A 23,501-nucleotide genomic window follows, 5' to 3' on the forward strand; every position below is an offset into this window, starting at 1 on the left:
GGGAAACATTGCCCTATATTTGTGTAAGTTTCTGTACCCATGAGCTGTAATGCGGCCCACTGCATCATTATCATGGGCTGTATAACACCGTAAGAAAAATTTCCGTAATTTTAGTGCACAAGTGAATGCTAACTCTCTTGCCGGCATATGTGCCGTAACCTATATACATGTCGTTTTCACCGCTTCCGGTTTGGTGCCAAAACGACATCCGGTTTCACAGTGAACAGTCTCTGCGTGCGCCAACCAGTTTGCCTATTGATACAGTTATCGTTTCTGATTGGAGGAGAGAGAGGGTCGTACACGCCTTTTTGTGGCAATTCAAACTGCCACAAACCGGCGTACGCCCCCCTTTTCAACAAATCAGGAAAACGAAAGATATAATTCTGCATGGCGGCTGGTTCCTATCGTCTTTAGTGGCGGAAGGACCGGAAGTCTTGGTGGCACCGGAAGTTCTGGCGGGGGCGTGTTTATGTTTACCCGAGAATGTCATGTATATGCTGCTGAAAACCCGTTTGGAATGCGCACTGCACAGTTCCTGATTGGCCTTTCGCAGTTTAATATCCCTTTAGTGGAAATGTCATTCTTTTCGCTTATGAGAGACGTGTAGTGTTCACTCCAAACGAACTGTTTGCAATGACTAGGTTATGGCACATATGCCGGCAACAGAATTAGCAGTCACTTGTGAGTAAAATTACGGATTCTTTTTTACAGTGAACAAACAACTCCCACTTCAGGTACTCACATATATTATTAAGGTTCCGCTGTCCTATAGAATTTTTAACGAACCTCAGTCATGAATTTCTTTACATAATACAGTGCAAAAAAGACAGTGCCAAAATATACTCCAAAGCCAAAATAAAGTAGCTGTTGTTGTCCTCAACTTAGTTCATGCACCCAATGACAATCGTGTTTTCTTTTTCTTTTTTTCACTTCTATTCTTTTCTTTTTCTTCCCCTTCTACTATCGTAGAAAGCAAAAGCTCTGGAAACTCTCGTTTATAGACATCTACTTTGAAAGGGAATGAAAAAACACCTAATATGGTTACGCTGGGCAAAACAGGCGACATTTCAAGGCGATGTGAAGTCACGTAGAAGCGAGTTTAGGTAAACTCAGAATGACGCGAAAGCTCTCGATGTTCGGTGTAAACTTGTTTCTCTTCTACTTCTTTCAGGAACATATGAAAACGTGGGATCGGTGAGCCGTGCTACTTGTGGTGCCGTTATTGCCGAGCTGTTTGCACGTGCTCTGGGGGCGCCCCAGCTCGTAGTGTTGGGGGGGTCTTGAAACTTGGGCGGACGACGTGGGGAACTGTACAAGTGCTTTACAATGCATGCTCTTACACTAAATTACACCAAATCTTCTTACACCAAAAGCTCTTGCTAAAACACTTAATGTGCACAGTTGGCGCTTGGATTCGAACCCCGATTCAAACCTGGAATCCAAACCCATTTTGATTCATCTGCCAATCCGGATAATGATAAGCAGAATTCCTGGCTTCGGCACACAACTATGATCATAAGCGATGCCACACAAGCCGGTCTGTGAAGACAGCACACGGCGCACCACGCGGAACACGGCATATCTACGCAACTTGTACCTTGCCATCAAGTTGCTGGCGTTCTCGGCCGGGTTCGATCCCGCACCTTGGGACCAGTAGGAGGACACGCTATACTATGTGATGCACCGGAAGTTAATATCTGGCATTTAAGAAACTGCAGCCCAGTTAGACTTATATTTATCTTCCAATGTATAAATAATCCCATAAATATTTGCCCCTGTACAGCCACTCACAACGAAAACTTTAATAAAAAATGACGAAAAATGGGCGACTGTACACGATGCTCGAAAACTATTACCTGGTTCATTGAGGCATTGATGGCGCATCTCATTTTGAACCGTACACTCTTAAAACAGATAAGGTAATTTAAGTAGATTTACACATAAGGAAAAAGAACTTCGCTGCATAGCACGCTTCTAGCCAACCATAATCCCGAATGACACCGTTCACTCCCCTGATTTGCTCACAGGAGTACGCCTTTTTGTGACACTTATGAAGTTATGTTGTCACAAAAAGACGTGCGTCCCGTGCTTTCCCCAAATCAGTAACGATAACGGTCTCAATCTGTGCCATGGTTGGCAGAGGCTTACCCAGACTTTCGTCCTTGAGTTGGGGAGAGGGGGTTGGGCTCCGCAGGGGGCGTATGACGTCAGAGAATGCATGCATGCATGTATTTTCATGCTATTGACAAAATATTGCGCAATTTCACAAAATTGTGGGTGCGTGTTGGGGGATGTAGGGGCGTCTGGATAAGTCACTGATGGTTGGCCTTCAGCCTGTTATGTGCCTGTGTGTTGAGCCATGAGTGACGCCAACAACGGCATGCCGATCTCGTCACCACCACCACCACCGTTCAGCCATCTGTTTTAAGAATGTACCGAACCTAAGAGGGAACGTGTTCAGGAAGCCGCAACGAACGAACACTTGTTGATAAGTACCTGCAAGTGTCATTTTCCCGGCGACACGTGCAGCTCACACTTCACCCCGAGTTGAGCTGATCCAAATAAACGTTTATACGTGTATTTGACAATTCCTTGCATCGACGCGGACCTGCATTCCAAGTTTCACAGCAAGGGAGTAATAGATGCGTAGACGCAAACCACGGCAGGCGTCTCCGCTAATGAGGCAGCGCGGGAGAGGTCACGTGCTTACGACTTACAATGGAAATTTCACAGCAATGGAAATGCACTCTTAAAAACGAACTTCACCTCATAGCACGCTCTTAGCCAACCATAATCTGGAATGATATCGTTATCTGCCCTGATTTGCTGAAAACGGGAGGCGTACGCCTTTTTTGTGACACTTATGCTGTTCATAATTGTCACAAAAAAGGCGTACGCCTCCGGTTTTCAATAAATCAGGGCAGATATAACGATATCATTCCAGATTATGGTTGGCTAAGAGCGTGCTACACTCTAAAAACTGAACTTCACCGCATAGCTCGCTCTGCGCCAACCATTGCCACGAATGATAGGGTTATCGCTTCTGATTCAAGGAAAGAGGGAGGCGTACGCCTTTTTGTGTCAATTTGGATATATGATAATTGACACAAAAAGGCGTACACCTCTCTCTCTCCTCGAATCAGAAGCGATAACCCAATCATTCGTGGCAATGGTTGGCGCACAGCGTGCTATGCGGTGAAGTTCGGTTTTTAGAGTGTATGCGGTGAAGTTCATTTTAAGAGTGTTGCCGTAGCTTTGGCTCCTGTGACGTCAAAGAGTGACGCGTACGTGTCTTTGAGGGGTTATATCTCTCCGAGTACGACACGTAGAAAAATATTTATTTTCCCTCAGTATACTCTCTCGGGTAGTAGAATGCGTGCGCGTGGCGTAAGAAACCACGCTTATTGAAGTGTCATAACCCCTTTGAGATTGAGTACTAGAGTGTACAAGCGATTGTGTTGTCTGTGTTTTTACCCCCTGGTTTGACTTTCAGTGAATAGATTTCAATGAAATCAAAGACTCGATATAGTCGACACCATCTAAGAACAAATCCTTAAACAACGGCGTGACGAAACAATTAACGGTCCACAGATCATAACCATATGTTTTCGGCGATTGTAGCTACCCAGACTAGCCACCATGGGTCGCATGAGCTGCCACCAGTAGCCATAGAAAGTCTGTGCTCCGAATCGTCTGTCTGCTGTGATTGGCTGACATCCTGACTTTATACGTCAACGTACGAAGGAGTGGGAGGAGGCATTAAGCATCCCTTCTGTATCTAGGGTTCGATTACTTTGAAAGATAAAAGAAAAACGCGAGGGGCTCGAAGCACCTTCACATCTCCCTTTCATATTGCAGTGTCACCGTGCATTGAAGCAAGACGGTTCACCGTTGGCGCGCGAGAACGCAAGACCTCTCAATGAATGACGCAGTTGCCAGTTGCGGAAGGCTGCCAAGTCGTTTCCCCGGAGAACGGAAGCCAAATTCCAAAATACTTAACCTTTTCCAATTGGCCCTCTTCGCCCTCGTCTAGCCAAACGCTCCAATTTTTCCCCATCTCTCGCTGCAATGCGATTGAGTCAACCAACATGTCCCTTAAACTCACGAAGTGAAAGAAGCATCAGGGAGCCAGTAACCTGATGTGCGTGTCTGAGAGAGAGAGAGAGAGCGAACCACTAGCTTAATCATTGCAAATTATATTAAAGCCAATTCCTTCTCAGTTTATCTGCCTCTCCCTTTTTTTGACAACTTCCGGGGAAAGAGGAGAAATTTAAGTATAAGAACTTCTTTATGCAAGAGCCGCGTGTATGATTTTAAAGGAGGCCTTAACGTTTTCTGTAATACGTCGAAAGGCGAAAGATTCTGCCAGGAGTGCTCAGCACTCAACCGCCACAAAATAATCGATCTCATACGATCATGGAATTGAGTGACGGCCACGCCTAATGTTGGTGCGATGTGCAAATCATTATGACCTCATTACAACTTCTCTGCAGTGCCAGATAAACTTTCGTGGGGCGTTTTATATCGTGTACTTCTCTTTTCCTTTTTAGAACAACAGTGTGTGAAGATTATTCTTGCGTTGCATATGTGCAATTTAAGTCGGTACTACACGAACGTGTGTGTACTTCAGCAATTATATGCAGCGAATAATGCTTGTTTGTCAACGGTGTTTCTGTTCATTTTTAATTCTGTAAAGATGTTTCTCGGAAAGAGCTTCCTCAGCTATACACCATGTTGGTAGTGCAAAATATTTGTTTTCCTATATGATTGTTGGAAAATATCGGAGCTTTGAAAATACATATTTGTCGTCAAGCTTTCAGAATCACTTCAGTGAATACCCGACAGCAGTGTTTCTTTCTGCAGACGGCAATTATTTCCAGCGACTCTGCCAGTAAAGCATAACTCCAGAACCCACTCGCATTCCTCCTCCGCCGGCATGATTCATGCTGACCTTTACGTTTCATACACCCGGCCCGTAAAGAGATGGAGGCTGAAAATAAATGGGCGCCAGCGGAAAGCGTTACACGGCAGTCTACATGATGCCTGTGTCAAGCTTCATAGACTTCGTCAAGCACTCACAGTGCATGCAGCGGCACAGCTGCGGCCTTTGTCGCGCAAACGTAAAAACACAGAAGGCAACGGCAGCGCACTCGAAACGTGTGCGACGTCGGTTTAATGAGCGTTGGCAGTCGAGAAATACTACACCCACCGTCGTAAACAGCTTCAAACACAGACTCTCACGCATCAAGCTCGTTGCGGGCGTTGTGCTCAGCCAAATGCAGAGTCATGTAACTTAATTCAACTCCGGAGGCGCTCCGGAAATGTGCGGAACTTATGCGGAACACAGAGGGACTTCCTGAAATTTCCCGCGTCTGCTAGCAACTCGATTAGCAGACGAGATTTTCTTAGCAGACGAGCACGTAAAATGCGATCCTTTGCCACTTACCTGGGTCGTTTAGTTTATATCCTCTGCCGAAGAGTTTGGAGAAAATACCTCCCATGGTCGCACGAGTAGATGCGCACTAAGTTTAGAAACAGTCCACTCTTGAGAGCAACGAGTACCTGCTTCGAAGGACGAGATAGGAGCGAACGGGATTCTTAGACGGCGCTGCCGTCGCACCCGAGGAGAGATTCTCCCTTGTTATCTTTTTGTTTAGGCACTCGACGCTCGTACACGAGCATCTGATGTCCTTGTGGCGGCGCACTGAGCCCGTCGTGTTCACTTCACTTGTGCGGGCACGAGTTCCGTTATGCTTTGCGGGCTTCAAATTGTTGCCTGCTGTTCGTGTCACATCTGGCGATTAGCTGGCATAGGTGTTTTGTCGAACACTGCCGTTCGGGGAAACCGTCAGTCACACTTCCCTCCTCCAGTCACGGCAAATGTACACGTTCAGTTTTTACTTTAAAGTTTTCATTTCCGCCCGTGTCGATTCCGAAACTAGAGCGCCATTTTACTCCTTGTTCGCCGTGGTACCGAACAATTCCGAATGTGCCCCGATTAGCACAGATCCGTCTGAAGGACAACAAGCCGCACAATGCTTGATATTGTTTACTTGGACGATGTCGAGTACTATATGGCCCTTGCCCCCTGTGAGCGGTTCGAGCAACTCTTCACCGAAGTTGGAAAACAGAAAGAAAGCCTTCATGTGGCTTAAAGTGGTTATGGCTGTTATTTCATGCTTGGTCCGATTAGGAAACAAGGTAGACCAAGAAAAAGTTTGTCCTGGGAAAACAGGGATGTTTGGAGACTTCATTCGACAGCAAGAAAATGAAGGAGGAACGCGCGTGCTACAGAAGAATATTCAATATCCAATTTCCTTTTAAGTTTCTCCTCCGAAAGTGCGTGCGATGCTATCTTAATACTGAAGGCTAACCCTTCCTTATGTGCGGAGGCTGGTGGAGTATTGTCAGCATGCATCTCACGTGTGCGGCTACATACCTCTGTTAAACTTAATTGACTTGTTGTACTGATCTCTCTCTCTCTCTTTTTTTTTTTACACTGTGTTGATACGTTTTACCTTTTGTAGAAGTGTGCTGTTTCTTGGAACAGTTTTTGCATTGTCTCAAACTCAATGAGTCCAGTTACACGAAACGTATACAGGGTGTTTCAGTTAAATCCCCGGGCAAAATAATTCACGAACGGGTGCACCAATCCACGAGCTTTCTTTTTTACAAGTATCTGTCCGATACCACGTACAAGCTGCATACCGTGTGAATGAGTGGGAGGCGCTCATTATTAAAATAACAATGCAAATGAGTTTCGTAAAAAAGCGTAACTTCTAAAGCCGGGCGCTGTCGGCATTAAAATGGGTACTACCCCTTTTGGGACCTTCAGTGGACACCTTTTAGAGAAAAATCTGCCACCGAAGCGGGTCATTTGTTGCAGTAATTAATTGGTTTCGGTTTACGTTTTTTTTTTTTTTTTTTGCGGCTGGTCGCGGCGAAGCGCAAAAGGGCGTATTTCATTGGTGTAATTCATTGGTGTAAGGACGTAATTCATTGATGGATAAGGGAGTGAAAGAGCGTCCTTTTGCGCTTCGCAGCGACAAGCCGCGACAAAAATACGTAAACCGAAACTAATTAATTACTGCAACAAATGACCCGCTTCGGTGGCAGATTTTTCTCTAAAAGGTGTCCACTGAAGGTCCCAAAAGGGGTAGTACCCATTTTAATACCGACAGCGCCCTGCTTTAGAAGTTACGCTTTTTTACTTAACTCATTTGCATTTTTATCTTAATAATGAGCGCCTCCCACTAATCCACACGGTGTGCAGCTTGTAGGTGGTATCGGACAGATACTTGTAAAAAAGAAAGCTCGTGGATTGGTGCACCCGTTCGCGAATTATTTAGCCCGGGGATTTAACTGAAACACCCTGTATAGCTGTACGCGTATAGTTTGGTACGCGTCACGTACGCGTATAGTTTGATGGAGTGAGTCAAGGAGTTTAGTGGCAAACAATCATTTACAGGGAGTTGCCCTCAAAACCCACAGTTGCCAGACGATACCCCGCGCTGCTCGACGAAGCTCGCTGGACGTCACGTATTTGTGTTCACGTTTTCATCTCGGCACGCGGGTTACAAAACTTCAATACTTATTCTACTCTGCGCGTAGTTATTGAACAATGAACCAGAAGTACAGGGGTTCTTCAACTATTTTTGCCCTCCGTATTGAAATCTGAGAGGCCATGTTGTAACAGTCGTCCTGATGGACTGTACCAACTCAATCCTTTGAACCCTCGTGAGTTGTGACTGAGTCGTGGTCACTATGTCTGAGGAGGAAGTGCCAAGAAATGCTGTAATGCAACCAATCATTATGGAATTTCGAACGAGCGAAGGTGCTGAATCTTTAAAGTTCAGGTACAGTGTCGAAGTGAGCTGCTGTCACAGGCAGAAGTGTACCATTGGGAAAGTGAGGTGGAGGAGAGTGTGTGGAACATAACCTTCTCTCTCGATGTTTCTCCTAACACTGAAAACATTTCGAAAATTCTCAAAATGTTTTCTGGTTCATCGTACAATAACTGTTAATCAATTCTCATAGAACTTGGGAGTGACCAGGAAATCTTACAAAGGAACGAGCTTTTTGGAGAAACTGGACAGATTTCACAAGGCTTTGTTTCGGAGAGAGCCATAGGAGAGAGACGGCCTGATTGCGAAACCAGGTGACATAGGCTCGATTTCACCAACGGTGGTTAACAACCGAGATCAAGGGTTGCTAAAACTTGAAAGGGTTAACACTCAATTCATTTTAAGAAACGTTTCTTAAAAACGAGTAAACAAACGAGCTTTGAAGCACTGCCTCCACAGCTAAGGCAACCCCAGCGATAGTAACACCATGATGACGTCAGCCAGGCACACGAATGGGAGCGCAGCGCAGACGATTGTCTCCGAGGTCGTCTGCTTCGCGTTCGCACCGCGCAATATATACTAATGAGTGCAAAGTCCTCTGCAAATATGCCGGATTTCGCTTATGAGTGTAAGAACGACGCTACCATGTCGCGTGAAACACATTGTTACGTTCTGGGCTGTACGAACACGTTCGGCGCTAACCCAAAAGTTACATTCCATGACATGGCCACAGACTCACCGCGATCTGCAGAGTGCAGACGCCCGCCCTCCCGCCGGTCGCCAAAGGACGCTCCCCGATTGGGCTTGTCCGTGTGACGTTTCCTCCGATTTCCAGAGAGGGAGTTCTGGCATACTCTCAACATCCGGCGTCTGCTCCTGCCGTGCATTACATAAAATCGAACAGAAACCACTCCACTAACACCCGTCGGATTTTCGGCGTCATTATTGGATGAATGCAACAGACCCTTAAAAGCCCCTTCCGAAGATGCCTGACCTGCCCTGGACGACCTATTAGTTACTTCTGGTCTGCTTACGCTGCTCTGGTCTGCAGGTCGGGGGTGCGCGTTATAGACAGGAAAATATGGTAGACACCGATCCAATGCTCGCTTTCCGGATATGCCACGAAACACTTAATCAGGATGCTACATTAGTTCATCGGAAACGACTCAATGTGGCTTTTACAACTCAGTGTGGTTACCACTTGCGACAAGTTGACTCTCCAACATGCCCGGTAACTGCGGTGACTTGGCCAACTGAAATCTGGAACACATCCATTGTGACCACGCACCCAACCTTTCAAATTCACAGTGATCAGCTAGAGTCTCCCTCTCACCATAGCCCAGCTCCTTTAGTAACCTTTCCGGACAGTGTGGGACTTTGGTCCTCACTGTGACGCATTGTATTTTCACCAGACAGATGTGGACACATGGAGAGAGGACAGCAGGAAGGAGTGGGGGACAGGGGGGGGTTAGTATGCGTCCTGCGCAGACTCCAGGGGGATCAGTGCCGACATTCCACTGGAAAGTCTTCGGAAAACCCAGGGAAAACCTCAATGATAGCCTCGGGGTAGGATTCGAACCCATGTCACCTCCCAGTCTCGGCGTGGAAAGCGATCATCCAAACCACTATGCCACGGGAGCTGGTGTAGGCGTCGTTGCTGAAAGGGTTATCATGATCGCAGGTACTATACACTAATGTGAGCTTAGCTGTACAGGTGAGATTGATTTAGACACGATGATGCGTTCATGTGTATCGGTGCCTTTGTGCTGTGTGCAAAATAGTGTGCACTTTTTTCGCAGTTTATGCCATTGTCCACGCCTTATATGAGAGCCTTTGACGTAACCATGCAGATAAAATAACAGAGGGCGCCACTCGGTTGAGGATGGATATTTCGCGCCGTCAGAAAGGTACCGCGCATTGTAAAATCGATGTCTGCACAGAACATGCAAGAAAACATCGAACTACGACACTAGCATACGAGTAATACCAGCATAAGCAGCGATACCGTACGGTAAGTACAGAATAACACGTCGAAGATGTATGTGCCTAAGGAAGGGTGTAGCGGTCACCTATCCGTTCATAACATGTGCCAACACCAGAAAGCCTTGAAAGCCAGGCGACTGTTTACGCGGCGGGAAATTATCGAAGTGGGTGTCAGTATGCTAACCTCCAGGCATGTAAAGAGTGGAATTGTCCTTTGCAAAATAGTGCTTCCTTTCTCCTTTGGATCCGACCCAGCAACATATCATTTACTTCATGCGTTCGATGCGTCCCCTGCATAAATGGGGCCAAAACAATGTATTTTAAAATTGCGTAACAACTCCTGTTTCATGCGTGATCTCGTGGCGCATTATGGAGGGGTTAGTACATTTATTGCATGATACGGGACATCGCCAAGCTGGAGTTGGAGTCGAGGACTGAGAAGCCCCCACTACATCCGACCCATTGAGACATGCTGTCATTGCCGGTCAGGACAAATATATGTTCTCTACATTTAATAAACACGGACAACAAAAGCCAGAGTCCAGCAAAAAATCTGGTCCTCCGCCATCCCGAAATTCGCAGGAGCTTCAAGATCATGTTCCGAGCACTTGGAAAGTCATCGCTGAAGGTACGCATCTCCTTCCTGCGAGGGCCCACTATAAGCGGTGCATGATACCCCACGCACATGCAACCGCTCACCCTGTCACGACGCCGTCCCCGCTGCAGTGATGGAAGTGCATCGAAGCGTTCTGGCGCAGGAAAAATCGAGGTTTGGCGCAGCATGGCGCAGGTTCACGATCCACGGTCGGAGGGCCCCGGGCATGGTTACAAATTTATGATATGGAATGAGCGCTTTCCACGTTAGTTTCAGTTTCATTGTGTGTTGGGCAATTTAGAGGCCCGAGGTCGGGGAACCACGACCTTAACCTGCTTCCTACGAGTCAGTGCATAGCGGGCGTGAACTGCGTGTCCACATACGCAATGTGTTTCGTAGTCTAAGAGTCTAGCGATCCTCTGTGACCGTCAACAATAGGTCTGAACGATATCTTTTGAGACACGCCGAGCTACCCTTAGGAACCGAAAAGCGGTATTTGCGTGGAGATCACCTCGTGCCTCTCAGCTTGGGTAGTGATGAACATAGAAAGAAAATACAAGGGGATAGTTGGTGTTCACTTGACGTTGGCGATATGTACCGGAGCTTGAGGAAAACACAAAGATAATATAGGGATGTGCCAACCGAATCCTCGAATTCTAGGCAGGGATTCGAGATTCGCGAATCCGAATCCCATTGCCCAAAAGTGTGAATCAAATCTTTCGAATCCACCAACCACGTTTGTTTGTCTCTCTTTAAAATCGGCGCCTCGAAGCCTGCTTGGCCGGCGGCCCCCGGGGCGCACAAAGACCACAACATAAAGCTCCGACATTAGAAGTTTAAAAGTAACACGGTTTTGCTTTGATTGTTTCTTAGTTAGGGAATTCAGACTCCAGAGTTTATGTATTTCCTGTAGTCGATGAACAACATGTTAAATAAGTTACACTTAGGAAGAAGTATATGATGGGTATTGTTACGTTCCTACACTGTAGCAGAAAAGTGTACGTGTAACACGATCTGCGCAAGTTTTCGTGGAAGACGTTTCGGCGCCGGGACGGGCTGCAGATGGCCCTCAGTTCCACGGAGGTGTCGCCTTTCCTTGTTTTGGGGGACCCGTCCGAGAGACATTATTCGCTCCAAGACACTGCCACAGTTTCTCGCACCCAACAAAGGATTCAAGGAATGCTTTCTCATGCCGACCGAAGGGATATAAGCGGAGACCAGAGTGACCCAGGCGTCTTTCTCTCAACCGACGATAAGCAGGCTGCATGGACGGATCGCAGACAGTTTCTCTGTATCATCCAACTCTTGTACTTATGTAAATAGTTAACTTCACTTCCTTGTACCCTGAATTGGCTCATGGTCCTTTCATTGGTGTGCTGCCACGCTACCAGAGACGACACAAGCAATAGTATGTCTTCTCCCGAAATTTTTTTTTTTATTGAACAAATATATCAAATTCTGCTTCAAAGCACTTTTCAGTAGAAGAGTTTTTTTCCCTGGCTTTTTAAACTCTTTTCGAAGAAAGGATTCGAAAGATTCGAGATTCGCAAGATTCGTGGATTCGCAGAACCTTCCTTGGATTCGGATTCGAGAAATTCTGGATTCGTCCCATCTCTAGATAATACAAAACGTTGGATATAACGCAAATCGTTGGAGCGTCAACGTGACGGTGCACATGTGAGTCTCGAGATTGCCTGGCTGGTGCCACGGTGTTGGCTGGGCTTAGCTGGCATCGGCTCCGGTCGACTAGTAGGCTAGTCTCCTTCGGGCTTCGTTTCCTCGTGACGCGCGCGACCTCCGTGGAATGCGAAATAATCGCCCGCTACACGCTTTGGAGTAACTTTGGTGCAAATGGAGCAAAAACACCCTCTACGGCGCAGGACGGCGCAGCACCCCGTGTTGGCGCAGTTTGGCGCAAAATGGTACAGCACTTCCATCACTGCCCCGCTGCTATACGCCGTGGACACCTCCATTGTGTCATGCTCGCGCTCACGCTTCGCCGTGTCCCTCCCTGGGTAGAGCACTATGCTTGTGTTCAACTTAGGGAGGAAAAAAAAAAATCTAGCCTGTCGGATTTCAAAATACTGTGCCGCGAATAGGATGGCTGGACACAGAGAGGTCACCCTCCTTGTTTGCGCCAGATAGTGTAATCCATCGTACTCACTGTGCTTCCGTATTGACTGCTAAGACTGGCAGCATGACACTACTCTGCGGCAGAAAGTGCGCTCCCCTACTGATGGCGCATGGTGGCGTTGCAGTATTTCTCCTGGCGCGCTATTGCTTCTCCTTATCTCCAACGGCGTATGTAGTTGACGGACTAGATTTCTTTTCCTTTCGTTTCCTAGTTGAAACGACTATAGAAAGACATTTTTTTTTAGCACTCTACACCCGGACGTCCACCGGCGACACCATCTTGCTCTTGTTCGTTATGTGTGCGAGCCATACGCTGCTCTACAGCTCAGGTCGCGGTGCGCCGCTGTTGACCGCACGGCACTTCTTGTATTTCACACTGCAACATCCCTCCTGGTACGGTATAGATAGGGTTGCCACCTTTCGGAGTGCAAAATACCGGTTGAGGGAGAGGAGGTGGAATAGAGGGAAAGGAGGAAATGTTCGCGGGAAAGGGAAAGTGGGTGAGGGGTGGAGAGTATACAGAGAGAGAGAAAGAAAGAACGAGCGTACTCGCTCAAGACAATAATGATAATAATAATGAATAATTAAGAAAACGACTGGTGACTACGGAGTTGGGTCTGTGCTCCATATTTATTCAAGCTGTTGTGAAATGTTGAAAGGAAAACCCCGTAAAAATCCCTATGAAAGGTGTTGAGCCACAAATACCGGCAAAAGGCTGCCGGTATCACCTTCCTACCGGCAACCGGCAGAACGAGCAAATAACCGGGTGGGGTGGGGGGGGGCGTCGACCCCCAAAACATCAGTGTATGCATTGGATTTCTCTCTCTCCTCCCCCGCTACGCGCTCCGACAAAGAAACCGCCCGCCCCACTAAACTGAGGGTCTGGATCCGCACACAATGATAAAAGAAATAGCAGCCAGGGACAAGGACAAGAAAGTGCACAAACGAACTTCTGTCTTTGTTCCTTGTCCCTGGCTGCTATTCCTTTTACCATTATGCACTGCTATAACTACGCCGCTTCGACGCTCGTTCTGGATACGCGCTCGTTCAGCCGTGTTTGGAAGCACATACGTATGCGAGCAGTCCTTTTTAATGACGAATATCAACAAGACTAAGCTGGGGTCCTAGCTGTTTCATGACCACCTTCAAGCCCAGTTGAGAATGGCCACTGTGGTCAACCTACAAGTGGACCTCGAGAATCTGGTGAGGAAGAAGAGGCCTCAAGTGTCATCAGAACATCATTAGGATCGCGTCCTCTGTAACCTTGTTCACGTCTAGTTTATTCCGAGGTCCAAAGCCTCCTGCTGTTGGCTGTAATAACGTCAATATTGTCTGTTCTACGTGTGGCTTCTCTTCTAGACGAGAGGATCGTAGCCAACGGCATCCATGTATCGCCTGGAGAACGTATTCTGTGTTATATTAAAGACAGTTGAGAAAGCTGCCGCTACACCACTCTGCCTCAGCCACGCAGTCCCCCAAATCAGAGGCAGTTTTTGTGTACATTCACTACCAGCTGCCCGCCGTGGTGTAGGCCAAGCCAATGCGGCCCACGACCCAGTTTGAGTTGGAGACCCCTGATCTAGAGTATGGAACATCCTCTAGATTCCTAGACCATTTACAGGCTTTATCAGCAGCCTGTACCTGTTAAATTTAGATAGACCTACTGAAATGTCAGCACAAATAATTTGCTGCCACAACGTTTTATGTGACCAAAATGTTTTAATTACAATGGAATACATTCCAATGTACATGGCATGTACAATTTGCAAACAGGACTTGCACCTGCAAAACCTACACAGTACACGGTCCTCAGTGAATGACAAAAATAAGGCACATGTTGACTGTACTCACTTGCAGACTATAGGATATGGACAGGAAACGGGAATGAATGTCACAGGCACAAAAAATAGCTCTCAAAAGTAACTGATCTCTTTGCACTGTGAATCAGCAGAAGTATTAAATAAGTTCATTCGGCAAATTCTGTCCAAGTATAGAGCAAGATGAAAATGCAGTTGGCTATCCAGAAAATATGTTCCTTTTCTATATAAAAACTTTGTTGAGATCTTCACTGGAAACTCCACCTTGAATCATGTGCTTTGTTTAACAAGTGAGTGGTAACACCTTGTATGTAAAATACAGCAAAAGAGTATGAAGTTTGTCTTGAGTGGAAGTGGACCTCACAATGCAAGAGATCCTCTACAGGCAATGTTTGCATACTTCACTTCCAGTTCATTAATACCCGAAAATCTTCCATTACTTTCTTTGCTCAGTGCAGTGCTGAACATGCCCAAGAATGCTGCAGCCATGGACAGTGTTAATACTGAACTAGAGAAGTGTCCATTGTAAGCTTAAAAAGTAAGTTATACGGTCGCAGCAGTGCTTTTCGGTGCTCCATTTAAGTTTTAAGTCCATTTGTGTTTTTGGGTTAAACCTTTCTTATCCTCCAGTTATCACTTTGGGTAAAACGCGAAAACAAAGTCGTAAAAGTGCAATTTTAGCCACCAGTACAGGCACTGGAGAGTGCAAAGCAGTGCCCATTCAGCACAGCTGCTCTGCATCTCTTGTTCATCTGAAATCCAAGATTTTATTTAAAAAAATATCAAAATCCCCCCAAAACTGCCTTTTCACTGTTTCACCCTGCTGCACAGCTTCCAAAATCAGGCCTGATTTTTGTTCCCCAATTAAAAAAAAAAAAAAAAAAAAAGAAAGCCAGGCCTAAGAACACAAGGGTATAAATAAGCATTGCAAGCTAGGGAGAACACCTGCTCACAACTATGGATGCCAAACATACTGCAACATATTCCAATGGGAGCATCTGCATGTAAGTAGATGAGCTCAATAAGGCAGGGAGCGTGTGCATGAAAGAAATAGCAACACGTTTCTCAAGATGTCTGATCAAGTTAAAATTATAGTGTCTACAAGTACTACAATAAAACAACACAAACCATGTACAGAAGGAACTCATACACGTGTATGACCTTCACAATTATTTACACACGCATTGTACACTTAACATAAAACATGTACACTTAACAAGGAACGCAAACAACACACGAGAACTCACTAAAAATGCAGCATGCCACATGGGACTGTGCTCTACTCAAAAGATGTCACTGTGCAAGACACATGCTGCATCTTGTTTACTAGTGTTGAGAGTGTACACTAGTTGCGAGAATAGTGGTGTGACGCACGGGAAGAGCAACACAGCAGTGTAAGCTCAGCATTTGGCAAGACATGGAATGGTAGAGGCACCCCCATCTTGAGTAGAACATAGCCATTAGGCAATTAGACCGAGCACATTTGGCTGGGAATGAATCTGCTAAAACCGCTAAAAGATTGGGATGACATGAAAAATATTAAAAGGCCACATTTCTGAAAGTGGCAAAGAAGTAATGGATGCAGTAGATAACTTTGCTAGTGCTAAGAAAAGGAAGGATAAGCCGTGTCATTTTTTTGTAAAATATCCGCTTCCCCCACTTCGCTGAATGCCTAGCATGGCACTTCTAGAGTGGTTACTGGAGCTGGAATACAAACAGGTCCAGGAGGCGCGTGGGAAAGCGGATGTGCTGTCCCACAAGCTTGAGCCCAGACCTCAAGCAATGCCAGCGCTGTAGTCTGCAGGGCTCGGAAATTAAGGGTTCAATTTGGAGCAATGACTGCTCTTTTGGAAGGTTCTTTACTTTGCACACTACAGCAGCAGTTATACTTGAATGCTGCCAACTGTTGTGAACATTACGCTACATGTAAGCTTTTCCCCCCAGGCTTAGCAGAGTGGTTTCAGCATGCCCTGCTCAGTCTGGAAGCATTTGAAAACTCGAAAAATGCAGTAATTAAAAATGAGACGGCTGTATCCCTTCCAGCATGGTCAGGCGGTCAGTGTGAAATGCAAACTTCCTGCTTAATACTAGTAGGCGCGAAATGATGTGAGGGAACAACATGAAGTGAAAGTTTGTGGCACATTTGTCCCTCGTGCTATTGTATCCTGCAAGGGCAGCTTTGATTCTGGCTGGAACACAATCATCACCACTATCACAAATGCGCACTATGCAAATCCACATGATGACAATAAAACATGAAGGCACGGTAACAACAGAAACAAGACACAAGCAGGAGAAACTTGAGCAAAGAAAATATACTGCACGTATGTTCTGCCTGCAAACTTGCATATAAGACACTTCCAAAATCACAAATATTCCAGTCAAATGAAAGGCACCCTGTGCACTGTTTGTCCCAACCGCAGCTGTGCCCACTGCAAGCGTGCCTAAAACAGCACACACACACATACTCTACAAAGTAGCCGATAAGTGGTCCATACTCTGCTGCCAATGAACACTCAACACTGCAGCGAAGCAGCAGTCCATTTTCGATGTGATGAGGCACTAAATGCACTTCTTCCCGCATCTTCTCTGTGAGCCTTGTTCAGGTGAGCCATCCCATCGTGACAGACGACGGGGTCTTTTGCACACACACACACAATTTCTCACGCAACCGTGAGCCATCTAAGTCGCTTCTAGTTTCGAACTTTCGAACTTACAAATTCACTTCAACAGCACTGGACAGACGCCATCTCACAGTCCAGTCGTTGCATGTGTGGCGGATGTGGTCACAGCCAACCTGCCATACTATTTGTTTTCGACCAATTTCCATCATACAATGATTTCACGAACGATGCGCCTGCTTCTTGAGTTCGGGGTCGAGTAGCCAGATTCGAGGCTTTCGTCGAAGGAAAGAGAGATCTGCGGGTTCTTGTCCTCATCTCCCATGGTGGCATAGGGGTCCGGGAGGCCACTTACGTCATAGTACGGGGAATCTGCATTGCAAGATACAGGCAGAGCACATTTAAAGATATTGCCAGTCCAAGATAACACGTTGCGAGTTCATTCTTATGGAGGACAGCAAAACTTTACTCCGTCATTCCAGTGAATATTTAGTTTTACGTCCTTTAAAAAATACAGTCAAACTCCATTGTAACGAAACTCGAGAGACCGCAAAAAAAAATTTGTTGTAAAGGTAAATTCGTTGAACAAGGTAGTAGTACAGCATCCTGTAGACCTATGAGTACGAATGCACAATGTACAAAGGCCATTGTATCTTAATTTTTTGGAGTCATATTAAAGTAGTAAACACTAAGCAATAACCAATTGTCAATAATATCACCTAATTGTTTTTCTCGGATTTTTTTTTTCGTTTATTTTTCGAGCTTGAAACCGTGAGCAAAGGCAAAAATATAGTGTCTAAATAGGAGATAACTTTGAGTGCTCCTGAACATTCTCATAATCCTTTGTGAAGGACTACATATTTTTCTCCAATCAGTTTCCATATTTTCAATACTCAACTTGAAGGGCAGCTCATGTATTCCTCTTGGTGTGTCAAATGGAGTTTTTCAGTAATAAATTTTGGACACACCGTCATGCTCCACAATAACTACACTGTCCCTGTTCTTGTGTACATTTTTATTTCTACGTAATTACCGTCATTTATTTTCTTTGCGGCCCTCCATGATGTGGTGTAAAGTCAATGTGGCCCGTGACTCCATTTGAGTTTGAGGCCCCTGCCCCACGAGAATGGTTACAACTGCAGATATTGGGCAGAAGTGGGCTGGATGTGAACAGTTTCCAGATTATTTATTGCACAAAAACATCATGGGCTACCAGTCGCCGCTGCGCTGCTTACATGTTTTTGACATCACTATCACCTGTGTGACAATCGTCGAGTATCTGATGAGGACCGTTTTAAGGGATAAATTCCAGACTTCCGACCACTAAAATACTTTCTGTGCAGACACGCAGAACAGCAATGTCCGTCGCTGACGCCAACGACGAATGTTGGACTCGTTCACACCGAGCTTGCGTGATGCCTCCGCGTAATCGGAAGTCTCAGCTTCCAATAGCTTGCCCTTTTAATTTCACAGTGTAGCTGGAGTGTCTCAGTGGCGTTTTCAAGCCACTTTCAGTTTTTAAAATGTGCAGGCGCACACATAGGGTTGCCACCAGGTCGGTATTATACCGGCATGGCCGGTTATTTGCTCTCTCTGCCGGTTGCCGGTAGGAAGGTGATACCGTCAGCCTTTTGCCGGTATTTGTGGCTCAACACCTTTCATAGGGGCTTTTACAGGGTTTTCCTTTCAACATTCCACTGCAGCTTGAATAAATCTGGAGCACAGATCCAACTCCGTAGACACCAGTCGTTTTCTTAATTATTCATTATTATCAATGTTGTCTTGAGCCAGTACGCTCGTTCTTTCTCTCTCTGTATACTGTCCACCCCTCACTTACTTTCCCTTTCCCGCGAACATGTCCTCCTTTCCCTCAGCCGGTATTTTTCACTACGAAAGGTGGCAACCCTACGCACACACATGTCCAAAGCAGCAGAGCACCCACTAACACGTGTGAAAGAGTGACATGCTTTGCTTTCACCCTCTCTCAGTATCATGCTTTGTCATGTGACTCGCCACTGTAGACGACTGCGGAGCTAGTAGCTGGCAGGTTGAAAATGCACAGGGATAGAAGCCTGTGCGGAACCTAGGTACCGCACTTTTTACACGCAGTACCCAATGTTGTTGTTTTTTTTCGTCCACCCTTAATTGCCTTGACAAAGCACAGAAAGTTTGTCTCCTAGCATGTTGCATGATGTCACATTATGCTGGTCAGTGGTCACAAATGCAGGTTTACTACTTGTCTTTTTGATGAAGTCGGTGACATTGTCATTCTTATCTTTTCCGTGGTGACCCGAGGCACAATATAGTTAGGGCCTGACTTTTTAGGGTTAAACCCGTATCCGCCCGATATTTACCCCCCGAACGAAATCTGTAAAATTCGGGTTTAACCCGAATCTACCCGAAAACATCCAGGTCACGTGGCACACTCATAAGCGTGCGTGAAAATAAAGTTTGATAACATTGCTAAACATTAGTTCCATGTTAAGACAAATTTTTATTAAACAAAAAAAATCACCCGAATACACCCGAATTCCTGACGACAGAATATGCCGTAACGGGATTTAACCCGAATACACCCGAATTTTCGAATGAAAAATATCACCCGATATTTACCCCCCGAATTTGGCCAAAAATAAAACCCGAAAAAGTCAGGCCCTAAATATAGTGGGAAGCCCCATCAGGGAAAGAATGGCGGGAGGGCAAGACATGGCATATAGTTTGCTGTTCCACTAGAGAACTTCGTTGTACGAGTTAGAACTTTGTGGAACAACAGCGCAAGGATATGTACAGCATGTTGTTGGTTGGCATACATCACGAAAAGGAATGAGACGCAAAATGCAGAAATGGACAGAACAGCGTTCATCCGATGGAACACGCCTGAAACTCACTTCGCTGTTCCGGTATGTTTGTCGTAAAGAAACTGTAAATGTTTGAAAATTGCATTAGCTCTGTGGTTGTCTGACAAGACCAGTTTGCGGTTCTTTCATGAAAAAGGTATTCGTTTTAACAAAGTTTGACTGTACTTTCATATACAGTATTTTCCATAAACAGTACTATATAGTACAGTAGAATTTTTTGCAAATAATACTGTACATAAATACAAAATCCAAGCCAATCCCATCCCATCCCATCCTATACTACACGCAACTTCAAGGATGATGCTATGTCATACAGCCTGAATAGCTCAGAAGAAAACTACAAATCCAGTTGTGACTTGTAAGAATTTTTATCTATGCTTCCTAGGGAGATTTTGCTGCATTCTCAGCTGCTTTTCCTATGTCTCCTTTGGCATTAAAGTTTGATTCAATAAAGTACGCTGACTAACATTCTGGAAACCACCTCTACTTCATTTTGTTGTAAATCCCCTTCAAGACGCAAGTTAACAGGCTAACAAAAGACAGAGGTACTCACGTAGGTGCTCTCTGTTTTTCATGTTCATAACATCCTCATTGAGACCCTGGTAGTCGTCCTGTGGATAGTAGTAACTGGACGGAGGTGGCCGTGAGTCATAGGGCTGGTATGAGGACTCTGGTGCCATGTCCCCTCCTTTCACCCACAGCTCTCCCTTGCCCATGTCACCTGGGTGGGCACCGTCCAGCATGTCACCCGAGCCATACATCATTCCTGAACAGGGACCACACAGTCAAGACCTGCCCCATCTCTGCTTCTCAACAGAAGAAAGTTTCCCTTCCTACCATTCTGCATGGGGTGCCCAGAGTTGTGTCCATTCATGATGTGCGAGCTTCCCATGCTGGTACCGTAGATGTTGGTGCCATGCTTGTTGAGGTCATCTCCGTTGTTGTCCAAGCCCTTGCTGACATCATCGTGATAGTATGGGGCACTGATAACCTTGGGGCGGGCGCTGTTGAGCAAACAAAAAGGTAATTAGTGCATCGCTACATTGCACAGATACTTTACACAACAATGAGGCTTCTCGGATAAATGTGGCATTCCCCAAAATTGCTGCCTACATTTTCAAAGTTACACAGATACCCTATTATTCGTGTACTCTTCAGTTTCCCTGTATCTTGCCCCATTTTGGTCAACAGTGCACCTGCCTTACGTACTTCTGTACGCTGAAGGAGGGATTTGCTTTGAAACATATGGGGTTCATGTATGTTTGCAAATGGCACAACTGGATGTGATGTCCCTGCAACCTTTTTGTTCACTGAACTTTTCAGAATGAAAGTTGTTTGAGCTAAGACAAGCTCTATCCCCTCCTAGGCAAAGATTGTTTGTGGTTGTAGATATAAACCTTAATAAGGTCTTATCTGAAATAAACAGTCTAGGCTGCAGAATCCTGCAGTTTTGCAAGAATACCAACTTACTTTTGGACTTCTGATTCATAGTCCTTCTTGTTCACTGAAAGAATGAGAATACATGACTGTGAGATAAATATTGGTCTAACTAGGAAGTGTAGTGTGCTACAATACACACTTCCACAAACATACCTTTCTGAGCCTTTCTCTTCCAGCAACAGCAGACGAATGTCACGACAAGCAGGAAGAAGAGACCAGCAGTGACGGAGACAATGATGACAATCTTCATTGTCATAAGTGACACTGGGGCTCCCACAGGGTGAGAGTTAGTCTCAGTTGTCAGCATAAATTCTGAAATATTTATAATCAAACGTTTATAAGTTACAGGTATCACGTGACAGAATACATGAAGACTGTGTATAGTGATCTGCTCACAAATGTAACCCAAGAAACACGAACACTGGATATCACAGAATGGAAAGGAAGGCTATTTTTGTTCATTTCTCATACTTCTGATTTCCTCTATTGATTCCTATTCCAACGAAATCATCTCTGTGGTTCCAAAACCATAGTTCAGACTCCAGATTGATGGAATTTGCACTACTGCTCAGTAAAAATAACAAAAAGGTGTGAAATTGAATGTTTTCAAGGGTAGTGGAAAATTCCAGGGCATTCCCTACATTGAAAACAGTACTTCTGAATTCCAGGGTAATCAAAGACCTCCTGGAACCACGTAACTTGCAGTGGAATACCCACTCCTATCTCAAAATAACGCTGCACCTCTGGAGTATCGCTTCAAAGATTTGTGCAAATGCTCACTGCATGTGACTGTTCACTCTCAGCATCATGATTGTTTCTGGTGCGTTACACATCCTGTACGACACTCCAAACCCAGGATCATAACATACCGTCGAAGGGTTCAGCAAGGCGTTCATCCCCACACCACGAAATGTTGCTCTGCAGGCAAAGGAGCACCCGAATGTCAGCGTAACTGTCAGCAGAGGGACCATTCTCCGGGAGTTCCAGAGACAGCTGAGGCCGATCCACCTGCATCTCTGCCAGTGGCTGCCAATCTTCTTGGCCCCTGAGACGGCCTTCCACGCGGGCCACTAGACGTTCTGCGCTCGAATCCACGTTGAAGTACACAGTGCCAGAGTCGCGGTCATACTGGGCTGCCAGGGGACGGGGCATATCTGTCGGGGGGAAATATCAATCGGCCCAATAAAGCAATGGCTGCACACAGACGCTGGAGTGAAAACAAACAGGTGCACAGTGGAATACAGTAGAACCTCGTTAACTCAAACTCTGATATCTAAAAGAAATCTATTAAGTTGAAGGCTATTGCTCCTTTCCTGAAGGCTAAGGCTCCTCTACTTGCCATGCATTTATAACCGCTTATCTTGAAATATGTTCGAGACAAATTTTGGATATCTCAAAATCTTATGAGCAAAAATTTGTAAAATGTGAGTCATCATCGCAAGGCAGCCTCACGCTGGTGTTCGCCTAAGTTATTTTCTACCATGGCCGGTATTGCCATGGCAGTGTTGTTGCACGGAGCGGTCGCAACGATGGCTGGGAAGGCAGTTCTCTCACGAACGTCACATGTTCGTCATTTCCTTTGGCTCTTTCGTTATCCTTCACGGTGCCACATAAGCGAGCATCAGTTACTGTGTGTGAGTGTAGCATGTTCAATTCCGACACAAAGCGCGCCTACCACTGCCAGCTCTATGACTGCGTGGGCACACTGCATGCTAGTGTGCACTCCAGCTGCAGCCAACATTGCTGTGCATGCTAGCTTGTCCCTCGTGCATGAAGTACATCTGAAACTCGTAAATTAAAAAAATGCTACAATCGAAAACAGCGATCGCGTGATGGCCACAAGGGAGTGGTGTCTACGGCAATAGAGCTAGCCACCTTTCACTGAGCTCTTAATCTTGTTCTGTTACGCAACATTTTTTAGTCAAAACGGTGTGCATTAAAAGCGTGCAAATACGGCAATCCCTCATATAAACAAATACGCTGCAGCAGCTTCCCTATACATATTAGAAAATGACCAGAAAAACTACTGCTGACAGTATGTTACTGGGTACAACAGTGATTTCTACAACTCCTGTCAGATTTACTAAACATGTCTACTCTAAACATGTGTGTGTTGGTACAGAACTGTACCAACGTTTCACTCTACAGGCTAATGTAAAGAAGCTGATGTGCAATATGTTCGATTCACATGCATTTGATTGCCTCATGCA

The 23,501-nt window shown here is 45.7% G+C and overlaps 2 protein-coding genes across 4 annotated transcripts in view; both read right to left on the minus strand.

Moving 5' to 3' along the window:
* Window positions 1-5,612, minus strand: part of LOC135374426 (fibrous sheath CABYR-binding protein-like) — a 95,087-nt gene extending 89,475 nt beyond the window's left edge. For 2 of the 3 annotated variants that reach the window (XM_064607387.1, XM_064607388.1), the window contains exon 1: window positions 5,447-5,612. In XM_064607387.1, the coding sequence (XP_064463457.1) occupies window positions 5,447-5,501 (55 nt within the window). In that variant the 5' untranslated portion in view covers window positions 5,502-5,612. The remainder of the gene's footprint in view (window positions 1-5,446) is intronic. The other variant, XM_064607385.1, reaches the window with a different exon arrangement.
* Window positions 5,613-15,499: 9,887 nt separating this feature from the next.
* Window positions 15,500-23,501, minus strand: part of LOC135374425 (protein turtle homolog B-like) — a 115,378-nt gene continuing 107,376 nt past the window's right edge. Inside the window, exons 11-16 of the mRNA XM_064607384.1 lie at window positions 22,161-22,445; window positions 21,445-21,603; window positions 21,322-21,355; window positions 20,689-20,855; window positions 20,405-20,617; window positions 15,500-17,365 (exon numbers count right to left, since the gene is read on the minus strand). Of these exons, the coding sequence (XP_064463454.1) occupies window positions 17,202-17,365; window positions 20,405-20,617; window positions 20,689-20,855; window positions 21,322-21,355; window positions 21,445-21,603; window positions 22,161-22,445 (1,022 nt within the window). The 3' untranslated portion in view covers window positions 15,500-17,201. The remainder of the gene's footprint in view (window positions 17,366-20,404; window positions 20,618-20,688; window positions 20,856-21,321; window positions 21,356-21,444; window positions 21,604-22,160; window positions 22,446-23,501) is intronic.

This window comes from Ornithodoros turicata, unplaced genomic scaffold (genome assembly GCF_037126465.1).
Source record: "Ornithodoros turicata isolate Travis unplaced genomic scaffold, ASM3712646v1 Chromosome58, whole genome shotgun sequence".
Taxonomy (NCBI): Eukaryota; Metazoa; Arthropoda; class Arachnida; order Ixodida; family Argasidae; genus Ornithodoros; species Ornithodoros turicata.